The sequence below is a fragment of the Liolophura sinensis genome, chromosome 7 (assembly GCF_032854445.1).
Source record: "Liolophura sinensis isolate JHLJ2023 chromosome 7, CUHK_Ljap_v2, whole genome shotgun sequence".
NCBI classification, from domain to species: domain Eukaryota; kingdom Metazoa; phylum Mollusca; class Polyplacophora; order Chitonida; family Chitonidae; genus Liolophura; species Liolophura sinensis.
The window spans coordinates 34,876,556-34,890,669 of NC_088301.1; the positions used below are offsets into that span (position 1 = coordinate 34,876,556).

The window sequence follows — 14,114 nt, forward strand, 5'->3', positions numbered from 1 at the left end:
TGAAAATAATCAGTGGGTTCTTAACTGCATAGCAACAATGATTAGCGAAATTGTCGTTTTTAAATATGGAGTTTTGGTTTCAAGGTGTGGCCAGTTCTTGTAGGAGCCTTTTACATTAGATTTCCTATGATTCAGTTCACAATTTCCACCCAAGAGGTTGGCATATTTCTCCAATAGGTGGCACAAGCTTCTATAGATGACATAACATGTGTAATGTGCAGTGAACACTGGCTGTAGGGAAGTTGCATACTTCACGGTAATGGACTTCTGGCTCTGCTGATCACACACACATTAAAGCTTCCCTAGCATCAATCAACATCCACCGAGTGGTGTTATGGCTGTAACTAAACTACTATGAGACATTTCTTGAGTGTTTGTTGAACTGCAGTATCTCTGTTGTGCAGTGTCTCAGAAATATAACTATGCTTTATAAACCTTGTGTGGGATTATACTTTATTGTGCATATACATTCAGTCTAGTGTTGTCCTTGTTTCAGATGGGTTTGGGTGGCTACTCAGACATGTCTCAGATGGAAAATGACATGTATGGGGACCTGGAAAATGATCAGGATTTAGAGGCAGAGCTAGCTATGCTACAAGGAGATGACCCACCCCCAAGAACAGCAAGATCCAAACCTAAACCTCGTAAGATGTGAACAGTGGTTGATTTCAATTTTCTTGCTTATTTGTGCATTAAAATGGATGGTCTTGTGAAATCTACGACCATCCAGAAGTTGTGGCAGACCTACCCATGTATGGCTGGAGTGGAAGCCGGCATTGGCTGGACGTGAACACACAGCGACAGCATTATTGAGAGCTCCTGGTCATTGTACTGCTCTGGCATGTTAACCACCACATCCAGGGACGGCCACTCAAATGACAAACAATAAGTGGGATGAAAATTACTTTTTATGCTCTATTATTAATCATAATAGTCAGGGGCCAGATGTTTTTTGATGACCTAATAAACATCTATTAGAACAAATTACTGATTTTCCCCTGATTGTTGAACGATTAAATTATGACCGTATTGTTGTAAGCGCTAATTTGCTTTAAACGTCACACTAACAGGCTATTAAATTTAAGACACCTCGCAGGTGGTTTAGAGAGAGATTAAAAACAATGGCGGCATGAAAAACTAATGAATTTCATGAATTTTTTCCACTTGTCATGCACTTGCTTTTGTGTGAGTGTGCATAACCATGGCTGTTCACCTCATCAGTAATTTACTGCCAGATACTTGATTTTCTTGTGTTGGTCACAGTCGTTGTCAATTTAGATGTCAAAATGTTAAGGTTTATTATAAATTGGTCAGCAGTATAATGTTTCTGGCATCTGTGAAAAGTTGTCACCCTGTCACGTTTAACTTTTCCTAGCTTCGTAGCTTCGATGTTGTAAACCATGAAGGGCGCAATGTAAACAGCCCGATGCATTGTGGGATACGACACACTCGCTAATCGTTGATTTCGCATCTAATAGCTATAGTAGTTAATAGCCGTTCGATTTGACATCTTGGAAACTAGATTAAACGTCCGTTTTAGGTAAGTTAGGATTAAGAGGTGCTATTAATGTTTAATTTTACTAGACTGTCGGACAACCAGCCCCAGATAGACTACCATGAGTAATTTTATACCTCTACGTTCACCCACTGTAGAAATATGTTGAGATATATGTACTGCAAGGGAATATTCTCTGAGTTCATGTTTGAATGTTTATTACACAGAAATGGTTGATTTTTCCGAATTGGAGAAACTGGCTAATGCTGATGTGGAGATAAATGATGATGATCTCTCCGACACCGAAGATCCTGATTTACTGGTAACTGTTTATCTATTGTTATACTACGTCATTGCTTACCATTGAGACTGTGATTAGATGTAATGTATCTGTTAATGTGGTAATCAATAACACAACTGCAATATGCATGAAATATTCAGAATAAACACCTTGATGTATCAAGCCACAATTTATTTTCACATTCTTTAGTGTTTTGAGGCATAAATACTAGAGTTTAAAAATGCACATGTTTTTTTGTTTTTTTTTCTTTTTTTTTGGTTTCATTTCTTATAAGTCAACACTAACATGTGCATATTGAACTTGTTTAAAGGCGGAGCTTGAAAACTTGTCAGCATCAGGTATAGAGGAGTTAATAGATGCCCCCGCTCCTGCAGGAATCAGCCCTTCAGAGTATGGTAAACCAGGAACAGATGTCATTATTCGATTACAAGATAGGATCACCATGTACAAGGAGGCAGTTGATAATGCAAAGAGCAACAGTGACACCTCCAAAGAGAGGCGACTTGGCAGGGGTCTAAAGGTGAGTAGCTACGCTGGCACTTTTTTTAATATTTTTAAAAAGTTTTTAATATTTTGAAATTGATTTTTGTTACTTCGGTAATTTGTATACATGTAGCTGTGTATGGGTACGGTATAAATGGTGTTTTAACCCAGTATAAATATTTACATGTTTGCCTGTTGAATTGTAGTAGGATAAAACTGTACTGTGAATCTATGCTGTGCTTGTAACATTCTCCATAATTTATGTTCAGTGAAGTGGTTTAACTTAAATGTTTTTGTAGACATTAGAAGATATGTTGAAGAAAGCTAAATCAGGAAAAGCTATAGATGAGTCTGAAATTCCACCTGTTGTTGCTGTGAAAACAAAGAGTGTTGCTTCAGGTGAGTAAAATAAGTTTAGAACAGTATATCAACTAAAGGTAGCTTTGCCATATATATATATATATCACATATTATCCGCCCACTTCTAAAAATTGTTGGTTATTCCCATGCACATTCTGAGTACAGCAGAAAAATATTAACAATTAACGTCTATTATGTTGCCTCCAAATGCTTAAATTTTTACCATTATATTGGATGGTAAGATTATTGGAACTGTTTTATTCTGCTTTAAGTGTTCTTAATGTTTCAACACTAAATATATAATATGCATGATCAAATTTTTTGTGCTTTTCAGATCAGACTCCAGCAGCGTCAGGTTCTGCTTCTGCATCCTCTGTACCAGACAATCAACCAATCAAGCGTCCCTTACCATCTCCCAAAAATCGCAGTGCAGATGGTCAGCCTGGTGTAACTGGAGGGCCACTATCATCAGCTAAAGGTACTACTCAGACAGTTGTGACTAAATCTAGGCAAAGTGCTGTTTATTACTTCATTAGTAGCCCTTCTTCTGTTGGTTGATTGCAGTGTGTTCCAGCAGTATTCTGATATGTCTGATTTTTTTTACGTACTAGTATGTTTCTCAGACATTATGGCCCTGAAAGCCTACTAAATATATACATAAGGCTTATACATGTAGTACCTGTTATCAGTTAGATTGCTTTCTCTTGACAGTGCTCTTAAAGGGATTAAGAATTAAAGGGATTAAGAATGAATGATTTCCTGGATTAATCCTTCTGTCTCAATCATATTTGAACAAATGTGCCATACCCGGTACCTAAAATTCAGCTTAAACTAGATATGGTTCAGTTGCCTAACTCACATGCTGGTCAATCAGTGGTGATTTTATACCCCTTTAATGAAATCTCTATGTTCTGTTGCTTCTTTATCCCTTTAATGAAAGCCCTATGTTCTGAGATCTGTTGCTTAGTTTTTCATTTTGACATTGCCATTCTTTTTTTTTTTTTTGGCATTGAAACTTAACAATGTGTAAGCACATGGCCGTGTATATTTATCATAGTAATTATTAAATGTCTTTGTAATTATAGATAGACAGATGCACAACATGTTGTGTACAAGAAGGGACCAATACAAGCAGGCTGCTCTTGAGGCAAAGAAACAGGGAGACATGGCCAGGGCGAAGGAGAATGTTAAAATATCCAAGGTACATGTCTTTATATTTTTTCTTGGTGACAAGCCCTTTATTAAAACAAAGAAAAGAAACAAACAGTGATAAGTGCTTCTAGAGTGTGGATGTACATGTAATACTTAGATTCCAGGACATAACTACAGAATAATAATCACTTCACCATTTTGCCTAATTTTAGTGTCACATGTCAAACCAAGGACATTATTCACATCTAGCTTTCCCTGATTGGATCAGCTGAAGATTTATGTAAGCAAATTTGTCTTGCATGTACATGGTGCAACAGACCCTTTACTCCATGGGCTGGTTTTCTTCACCCATATTCCTGACTGCCAACATACATGTATAAGTGGAAAATGCTTGAACATGGAGTTAAGCACAAATAAAATAATTTACTTGTATCTGTGTTTCAGCAATTTGACACAGTTATTGGTGCATTAAAAGAGGGCAAAGCCATTGATCTGTCAAAAATGCCTCCTCCACCTCCAGGCGTTGGACAGAGTAAGGTTTCATTTATTAACAGTTTCTAATTTTTACCTTTTGTCATGTTTTTCTAAGATTTAAGTGATATTAACACTGCTGACATTTGCATGATTGCGTTAACGTGGAAGGAAGAGGTTGTAGCTAGAGTGGTTAAGACACTTTCAGTCACTAGCTCACATTATTCAATCCTGGCCTAGGACAGGAAAGTGGATTTCACTACTGTTTCTGTTTTGTTGTGCCCTGGGGACCATAAGCAGCCCATATGCTTGGTGACCAAAGACCACTTGTCTTCCAGTATGTGTATCTCCTGTGAGAAAATTCATTGGTAACTTGCCAAATGTTGGTGTTTTACCCCGAGCACCACAGTTACCTCCACGTGTAAAATTGATCTTCGCTGTATAAAGTGAAAAATTCTAATCTTGAGTGAGGCGTTAAGCAACTATCAATTAAATGTATAAATATAATGTGGGAGGCCTCATCCAGCTCTGATATGTTTGTCTGCAGCATTGTGCAGTGAAGATTGGCATGTATGGACAGGGCAAATTGGTCTGCCTTGATTTCATCAGTGACATTGTTAATTCTGATTGAAATTTCCTCAGATGCTGCTCCTAGACTACCTCCTCCATCCCGTCCTGCACCTCAGCCTTTGTCAGTTAACCCCCCAGAGGTGAGAGTTGAGAGGGCATCCCATCAGGCCACAGGGGCTACAGGTGGTGAAGCCGAACCAATTCCGGAGTACCTTCCCCAGCCATCTGCTGAAGGTAGGTTTCTTGATTTGTGTGACTGTATTGGAAAACCATTGTTATGCTTTTTAGTGAATGACTCATAATTTTGAACAATCATTATATTCCATTATAATGTGTAGATTAGAGAGATAAAAATTTCAGTAAGGAGTGATTTCACAGCAGATGCACAGAGAGTTCACCCTAATTCTCACCCAAACAAAAAATTACCAGTTTACATTTACAATGCAGCTAATATTTTGCATGCATTATAGCATGGTCCTTACCCATGTTGTGATCTGTCAGTTTAAAAAGTTGATGTAATTAATATATGATTCAATTGATCAATACATTTTGTTTTGTGTAGAGGAGAAACAACTATTTAAGGCCCCTGATGCTCCAAGCAGTGTGATTGAAGCCCTCAACCAAAGACTTGAAAAGTATAAGTCTGCGGAGGAACAAGCCAAGGCCGAAGGAAACACAAGTAAAGGACGGCGTATGGGTAGGATTGTCAAGGTATGTTTACCATTCGTTAGAAATTCAGAGCTTTTGTCAAAGTACCAGTTTGATCATGATTTGGGAGGTTGTATTGAAAGTTTAATTTATAATCTTGTGATATTTTAGTTAAAGAAGAAAGACAAAATGTTTCCAGCAGATGAACGAAAAATTTGATGTATGGATAACAACAATTGGATATTTCTAAGATTTCTGTGACACATATATTAGTAGTAGTGAGTTGAATTTAATTTTTTGGCTTTGATTCTAATTACCTGTAAAGTTTTGAGATTAAAATTTTAAATTTGAATGCTTGAAAATAATATATAAATGTGTCATTTTGTGCTATTTTTGGTCAGCAATATCAAGACGCAATAAAAGCTCACAAAGCTGGAAAGCCTGTGAACTATGATGAGCTGCCAACCCCTCCAGGTAAGCATTGCAGGGCTTGCTATTGCTCTTCATCACCCTCACCTGAGCAGGTATTCTGATAAGCCATTTAGCACCTGAATATATTCTTACATACTTGTGGGTGTTAAACAACAGTCAGATAAAAAATAAATGCTTGGCCTTTGTAGGGACACCTGGATGACATATTTGCAACACTTTTTAATAGTAATTCATGGTTATGTGCTTTGGTATACAGTTTTAATTTTCTGTTAATTTGTCTCTAGGCTTTGCACCAATCCCATCAGGTTCTACTCCAAGCCCGCCTCAAGGAGCCACAGGAGGAGCAACCTCTGCCCGTCAGGTGTTATCTCCACCTGGCGTTGCCCCTAAGCCTGGTCCCCCGTCACCTCCAAAGCAGCCTCGGCCAGCAGTATCACCTGGACAACAGAGAAAGAGAGCTGATGCAGAGATAGCCCGGATAGAATGTAAGTCTTCCTTCATCTTTTTTTTTTTTTTTTTTTTGCAGAGGGCAAGGTTGAAATCATCAGGCATTCACACAGTTATTCGTTTAGACTTGTGCCATTGTTTAATTTATCAAATTGCATGTGCATGGACTTGTAACTGGTCTACTCACCTGGCCGGTCATTAGCTTGTCATGATAGCATTCATTTGAGATTTTTCACTCTACAAAATATCCAGTCCTGTGCATTCATTTCTTTAATAAAACAAGTTAATATCAACATACCATTCACGTCTTTACAGCTGTCAAGAAAGGCCCTTCTTCCCGAGCAGAGCAACAAGAGGCCTTCTTAAAGGAGAGAATGGAGGAATTCAAAGCTGCTGCCATTGATGCAAAGAAAAATGGTGATATTGAACTGGCAAAGAAGTATCTCAGATTACATAAGGTGAATATGTTCAATAGTTATTACAGTTATTGCTAGTGAGGAGAGTGACATACTTGTTCTTAGCTTCAGAGTGTTGAATTTGAAATTAAATCTTATAATAAATAAGTATGTGTGCCCCTTGCAAACAATCCAGCATATACTTACTGTGATAATGTTAAATGTTCAAATATTATTCTTCTAAAATACTATATTGGGTGGGCATAAAAAAATGGGCCGTACTTTGATGCTGCATGGCTCCATTATGTTCAAACCTTTTCAAACTTCAGACATTCAAATGGCATGAATTTGTTAATATAGTGACCAATTTTCAAGGTCCTAGCTTGAGTGGTCTGTACACAGGATTAAAATGAAAACATAGCCTCAAAAACGCACGTTCATTGTGACCCACATTGCATCACCTGTCAGGTTTCATGAGTAGAGCGCGCGCTGCACCTGTGTGACACGCATCAAGGACTGCTGGAAAAACATTACTCTTAAGGAGATTTAGTTCATGGAAGAAACGTTTGCGTGCCGTCTACCGAGAAGATGGAGGACCAATTGATCACCTTTTCAAGTAAAACAAGGTAGAAGATCATTTTGAAATGTCCGGAACATGCGTTTTTGACTCTATTTTGATTTTGGTCCCGTGAACAGAAATCTTAAAGGATTAAATTGAAATTTGGTCTGTATACTTAGGACATAATGGCTTTTGAGTGTGTAAATTTTTAGAAGCTGATGTAAGAGGGTTTTGGAGATTTTGAGTGTCAAAGTATGCCCCTGTTTTTAATGCCCACCAGATATATATGCATTCTTTTTTATTTTTTCGTTTTTATTTGTCAGGGCTGTGAACCGATGTTACAAGCTCTGCAGAGTGGCTTACCAGTAGATCTTGCACAGGTGAGCCTACCCCCTCCCCCCAAAAGAAATAAATAAAAAGTACTATAATTAAAGTATTGTGAAGAGTTTTTGTACATTATGTAATGGTGTTGTAGGAGTTTATATTGTGTTGAAAATCTGTATTGGACAAAATGCCGCAGGTGTTACAAGCTCACCATTTGCTTACCAATAGATGATGCATGAGTGAGCCCCCCCTCCCCCACAAAATATAAAAAAGATACAGGAGAGTCAAAATGTACACATGAAGATTTACCTCTCCATTTCAGATAATTAAATCAGCTGAGGTACATGTACATATTTTGCTTTGAAAACAAAACTGTTAGTGCACATAAAACATTATAAACTATTAGTTTATAAATATGCTTCATTGAAATGAAACAAAATTACCCAGGATATTTCTACTGTTTGTTTTGTGATACCTGATTGGTTATCCCAGGTACCTCCTCCTCCACCTAAGCCGGATGAGGAAGATAGTTTTATGATTGTTGCCCCTGAGGATTGTGAACCTGGAGCTGACAGGGATGAGATGTATAAAAAACTGGAACAAGCCCTCATACAGCAAGTTAGGGTAAGCTCCATGGACTCTTTTTTTGGTCAGACATATTTTACATACTGATGAACTTATCATTTATTTTTTGTTTTGGAATATTTCAGGATATTTTTAAAAGTTCAGTTAGTCACCATGCAAAAATGTATGTGTATTTCAATAGATGTTACAATTGCTCTTGTTCCTGCCCAAGGCTACCCTTAAAAAATTTTTCATTGTGTATAACCTGACTAACTGAAAAAATTGATAGGCTGGTAGAAAAAAAATTGTATATTGGCTAAGGGAAATTAACCATTTTAAAGAAAGTAAACAAAGGATAGGTTGGCTAGAGGTATGTGTGGAAGGTTTTTATGGTAATGCACAAAGAACATATTTTTAATGATGGCCTCATCGTAAATAGTAACAGGGGACACCTCTTTCTGTTATAAATTAATGGTCTGTATTTTTCTAATGTGGTAAAACATTTTTTCTATGATATAAGAGGGCAATGTAGACTTACCTTCTGCGGAAATTGTGGGACAAGAATGTTAAAGATTTTCCTATACCTGTCATGTTGTAATAACATTACCTGCATAGATGAGAAATAAGGTATATATTAAGGTGCATTAAGATACTTTATTTGCTGACTGATGAAGTAAATTGATATGAATACATGTATATGGCCTGTTTAACCTTTCTTCAGGACAAAGTGTATATTATTGCCAGTTTCATTCCCATACCTTTTTTTGTATTTGACAATGTCCTCAGGTCAGGAATGTTTTCTCATTTTGCAGACCTGTGCTACAAATAACCAGCATTATACAAAATTAGGAGATGTGGCATCTGCAGCAAAGTAAGTCTACAACACAGATAGCAATTTTGATAGAAGATATTGTAATATACTTACATTTATATGGATGCATTATTGTAGTTTTTGAATGAAGGAATGATTTATTATTGATTATGACATTACATCACAGAGGCAAATTTCAGCCATGTTGTGGTGAGTGTAGGTTTTTACATCTTTGCTGAATGAGGTGAATTGGTTAAACTAAGTACATAATATTGTAAATTATAACTATGATTGCTACAGTACCTGGAGTGATTAAAGTGTGGATCTCTGTGACTATCACAACCCTGGCTAATGAGATCACATGTTTGAATCCAGCTCTTAGTGTTTTGGTTGCAGATTTTAGTCTGACGGTGTGTCAGGTACCTGCCACTGGTTCATGGTATACTTTGACACTCTGGCTTTCTCCATTTCTAAACAACCATAATATCTGTTTACCCTGTCTGGGTTGTGTTATGACTGTTATTGTATCCTTTATAGCAGTAGTTGTGACATTCATTCAAAAGTAGAACTGTCTTTGCCTTTCTCTTGACACAGATTTCAAAAAATGGAGCAAAATTGCAGAAAGGATTTGGATTCCCTGAAGAATGCTTTTCGTCATGGAGACCCCGTCCCAAAGTTTCATTATGAAACAAAGTCTTTCTCTATGGTTAGGTGAGTCATACCTTTATCATCATACAGTTAAGGATCTGTGTACATGCTATAGTTATTCATGTGAAATCAGAGCTGCATGAAATCAGTTGTTAAAATGAAACTTGCATCAAATTGTAAAATAAAAATTATATAAATAAAAGTTTGGGAATTCATGAAAGAAGTTTTTGGCCCTATTACACAAGTGACTGTTGGCCGTTATCCTATGATGTTGCATGTGGACACTCTTAACTCTAGCTTGCCCTCTCCATCCAATAAACCTTACAGCTGTCATACATGTTTGATTTGTTGATGTTGTGTGAAAAACTGGAGACAAGCTCAGTACTGATTCATTTTGGGTGCTTTTACTCCTCTACTAATAATATGATAGTACTGACACTGCAGTTACAAGCCTATTAAACATTGGTAAAGTTGAATGCCCATGTTTCTTTTCCTATAGTTTGATTTATGCTTTATTCTAGATCAAATACAGATTTGGGAGAGAATGACTGTGAAATCCGAGTTGTCCGTGGTATACAGTATAATCCTCCCTCAGGTATAAATTGAGTACTAATTTTGTATTTTCTTGTTGTTTTAAAGCTGCAGACAAACTTATCAGAACAGGATTGCAACAGGGCACAACAACAGTAAAGGACAAATATTTTCATTGGCCATTCATAATTATTGCAGAAGATCATAAACTGTGTCTTTTTGATCAAACAGAGTTTAGACCTCAGAATGAGGTACTTTGTTGTAGTAGTAACTGCAATCAAAAACTGCTGTTACTCATGTTGGGAAAAGATTGTGGACAAAAAAAAATATTGATACCACCTGATGACTAATTGTATGGGTTATTACTTTGGTTTTTGAAACTTTGCAACTCTTCTTCATGCAAGAAAACTGTATTTTTGATATTTTCTTATAAAACGTATGAGCAGTTGTTAACCTTAAATCAAATGACCCTATGTAGCTGAAGACATACGATGTAGCAGTCTGTAAACACAACATCCACATTGGGTCATGGTATGGTAGTATGAAGATCCACCTTTGTCTGCATTCTTTACAATTGTACCACTACCACATTCAAGAGGAACGTACCTAATCTTACTGTACATCTGCATCCTTGTGCTTTGTTTCAAGACTCAGGAGAACCTTGAATGTTTCATTTTCAAAAGTACATGTATACGTATCAGACAATATTTAAAATCGTCATCAGTGTCTCAGTTTAAGGAAAAAATGTGTATGAATGTTGATCTTCTGTACCTGTTTAAACTTATACTGTAGGTGTATTATCTTTGTGACAGGTTATTCACCAGAAGACGTGAGCACCTATGTCAAATGGGAATTTCCTTTCCCTAATGTAAGTTATGCATATACACAGCTGAACACAGGAATGGCAGTATTGTGCATGTTCATTCAGATGTGCTTAAAGCTCTAGTTTAGATGTCATTTCTGAATAATTAAGCCTAACATGGCACTTTTGAGAAAAAGCTCAATATAATGATAGTCAGTGCAAAAAACATTTTTAATCCATTTGCATTGCCTTTGAAGTTTCGAGAGTATGAAAGTACCACAGCCATTATCATTAAACAGAAGTTAGTATGCATAAGGCTTTGATGTCCAAAACCTGTAAAGTTAATATGTTTTTTTTTGCAAGACATAATTGCAGGAAAAGTGATTGTGTTCTTTTGTTTGTCTTTACAGGAAGAACCACAGTCTGGTCAGACAGAGACCTGTAAGCACACCTGTAACCCAGGTAAATCGACAACTTGAATTTGTTTTATTCACTTGTACATGTATATGTGCCGTTAAAGGTAATATCCCCAGAGAATTTGAATATGCTATAAAAGATGCAAAATATATTCTTCGTTCATAAGATGAAATTATTTTTTTGATTTTTCCCTTTTGTACAAAATGTGCAAGTCAGCAGTGTAAATGTCATGCTTTTCAAGTTATTAAATAGTAATCAATAACAGTCTCCCCCGGTGGTGTCACATAGCACATCCACATGCACTTATATAAGTTAATTTGTTCATTTTAACAAGAAAATGGTGAATGTGCACAAAACATTGTACTTTAATCATGAAACCATCACGTGTAAGAGAATTGGTGATGGTTTTTAAGGAAATATTTGAAAAGCTGAAATAGTTTTTAGTGGGATACTCAACACGTTTAATTTGTCGACCAGTGTGTAGCGTATTCCCATTACTGATTTCTGATCCTATGATGTACATGTATACATGTGTAACAGCCAATTCATTTTATGTTGTAGAATATGATGAACATTGCAAATTACAAATTAACAGAAAAGCAAGAACCTTCGCTAGAGTGGTTGAAAAAAAGGTGCTGAAGTTGGAGGTATTTTACAAAAGGTAAGTGAAAAGGCTTAGTGAAATGAAAACTTGCATGGTGTGTTTCATTGCCAGACATGATGGATTGACAGAGCAGGTGAATGTACCAGGTTACAATTCACAGACTGTGTATTTACAAGTGGACAGCAGGCATGTCCTGCTTGTTCAAGCCAGGATAGACTGACCTTGCGACTGAGGACAGTTTTTGGCCACTTAGAACTGGGCACTGGTTGCAGTTGATCTATGTGAGCTTGTGATCAAGTTTCTGCAACTTAAAGCATCTAGCTGTACCCTGTTCCATTGGTCAATGCTGGCACCCAGTTGACCACAATTGCTCAATAAGATTACAAGGTTTTGTCAAACGATTGCGACATAAGCGTTATGCAAAGGTCAACTTCATCAAGTTGCTTAGGAAAGCAAGCCAACCTATGCCTGGTTTCAGTGACAGAGGCAGTTGCTATAAGGACGTGTGTAAGTCAACAGGTTTGTTGGGCTGTAGATTGATGTTTTTGTTGATCTTATTTAAGAGATGCAGTTTAAGTTTTTGGTATGTACCCAAGTGTTATGGAGCATACCTATAACCTATAAATTTTTACTGTCGTAACAACTTTTGGATTTGGTGTTTTCACATTTTTTTTTTTTTTTTTTGTATTTACATTTTCTTCAATCTTTGTCATTTTTACTTCAGTTTAATATTGTATGTACTGGTTTTTTCAGGGGATTTCTTAAAGGAGATAAAGTGTTAGGAACAGCTTCACTGAAGTTGCTGCCATTAGAGTCACAATGCACATTGCATGAGAGTTTGGATGTAAGTACTTACATATTGTATACTTTTATTCAGCATTAAGAAACCCATCCCTCAAGAAATATCAAATATTGTTTGAATAGTGGTTGTCATATTTAAAGGAGAAATCTGACTTTTTGTACTATTCATTCCACACAGCCATTATTTTAGCTACATGTTGATTTTGCTTAAAACATAAATAAAGTGTGAAGATAAAACATAAATTTAATTGCTGCATGTATTGAGAAAATAGTGTTGCCCAACAGGAGCAGAAACAGAACTGGTATGAGTGTACTTTAATTGACCGATCACATGTATGGTTGCAGTTAATGGAAGGAAGGAAAACAATCGGTGGCAAACTGGAGGTAAAGTTGCGAATTCGTGACCCATTGAAGGGGAAGCAAGTAGACGAAGTGAAGGAAAAATGGCTAGTTATTGACAAATTTCTCAGAACTCTTGATCCAAAGGTAAGCAGTGGGAATTGTTTATTTACATTAATTTTCACAACTTTTATAATTTGAAAGACATAACCTGCAACAGATAAAATGCTAAATTCATTTAAAACCATTATTTGCAACATCACTGTCAAGTTAAAGGTATACATGTACATATGATATTGACAGAAAACTGGAAGGACTGTGTTTATTTTAACTTTGTCATATGTAATATGTGTTTGTAGACTTTTAATCCGCATTTTGTCATTTTCCCCCAAAACTTTTGCAGTCTGCCAAGGATGAAAAGGTCTGATTTATATATATATTATTTTTCATCCATTATTACCTCTAGAGAGGTGCATAGTGTTCTTTCTTTGCTTTTACCAGCTTTACTGTATAGCATTTGAGACCAAAACATTTCTCGTGTGGTACTACTAAACCTCATTCATCTCGTGACTTTGCAGGATGAAAGCTGCTTATGATCTTGGTATTTCTGTAGGCATTTTATGAGACTTCAATCCCCTTCTTCCAACCACTTATTTTTATCCTTATACAATGTAGTGTGAAGAATATTATCTGTTCATTTAGTTAGAAAAACATTTTATCATGATTTGTTTCTTTTTCTCAACCTTCTTTTATAGGTTTTTTGAAACAGCTTTGATCAGTCGTGCCTAATTGTACTTCTTGTTACAATTTTAATAAGCCTATTTTCTAAGAACCAGAAATGTTGGATAGATTTCTTGGATATAATGTTAACATTCATGCTTTTTAGGTAGTATAACTTTTGTGTGATGTTCATGTAATTTCCATTACCATAATGTACTGCATTGCATACATAATAATTTA

General features: G+C 36.3%; 1 protein-coding gene across 5 annotated transcripts in view; it reads left to right on the top strand.

The window, feature by feature from the left end:
* LOC135469614 (coiled-coil and C2 domain-containing protein 1-like) overlaps positions 1 to 14,114 on the top strand; it is a 29,605-nt gene that overhangs the window by 1,844 nt on the left and 13,647 nt on the right. For 3 of the 5 annotated variants that reach the window (XR_010444342.1, XM_064748117.1, XM_064748119.1), the window contains exons 2-24: positions 497 to 644; positions 1,723 to 1,817; positions 2,107 to 2,316; positions 2,579 to 2,678; positions 2,974 to 3,117; positions 3,725 to 3,840; positions 4,236 to 4,323; positions 4,905 to 5,066; positions 5,395 to 5,543; positions 5,882 to 5,954; positions 6,197 to 6,397; positions 6,675 to 6,817; positions 7,637 to 7,693; positions 8,130 to 8,261; positions 9,014 to 9,072; positions 9,607 to 9,723; positions 10,182 to 10,255; positions 11,004 to 11,059; positions 11,404 to 11,455; positions 11,972 to 12,071; positions 12,768 to 12,858; positions 13,161 to 13,301; positions 13,558 to 13,575. Coding sequence is in view for 4 of the 5 variants with exons in the window: in XM_064748117.1 (XP_064604187.1) it covers positions 497 to 644; positions 1,723 to 1,817; positions 2,107 to 2,316; positions 2,579 to 2,678; positions 2,974 to 3,117; positions 3,725 to 3,840; positions 4,236 to 4,323; positions 4,905 to 5,066; positions 5,395 to 5,543; positions 5,882 to 5,954; positions 6,197 to 6,397; positions 6,675 to 6,817; positions 7,637 to 7,693; positions 8,130 to 8,261; positions 9,014 to 9,072; positions 9,607 to 9,723; positions 10,182 to 10,255; positions 11,004 to 11,059; positions 11,404 to 11,455; positions 11,972 to 12,071; positions 12,768 to 12,858; positions 13,161 to 13,301; positions 13,558 to 13,575 (2,526 nt within the window). In the remaining variant the exon portion in view is untranslated. The remainder of the gene's footprint in view (positions 1 to 496; positions 645 to 1,722; positions 1,818 to 2,106; positions 2,317 to 2,578; positions 2,679 to 2,973; positions 3,118 to 3,724; positions 3,841 to 4,235; positions 4,324 to 4,904; positions 5,067 to 5,394; positions 5,544 to 5,881; positions 5,955 to 6,196; positions 6,398 to 6,674; positions 6,818 to 7,636; positions 7,694 to 8,129; positions 8,262 to 9,013; positions 9,073 to 9,606; positions 9,724 to 10,181; positions 10,256 to 11,003; positions 11,060 to 11,403; positions 11,456 to 11,971; positions 12,072 to 12,767; positions 12,859 to 13,160; positions 13,302 to 13,557; positions 13,576 to 14,114) is intronic. The other 2 variants (XM_064748118.1, XM_064748120.1) reach the window with 1 other exon arrangement.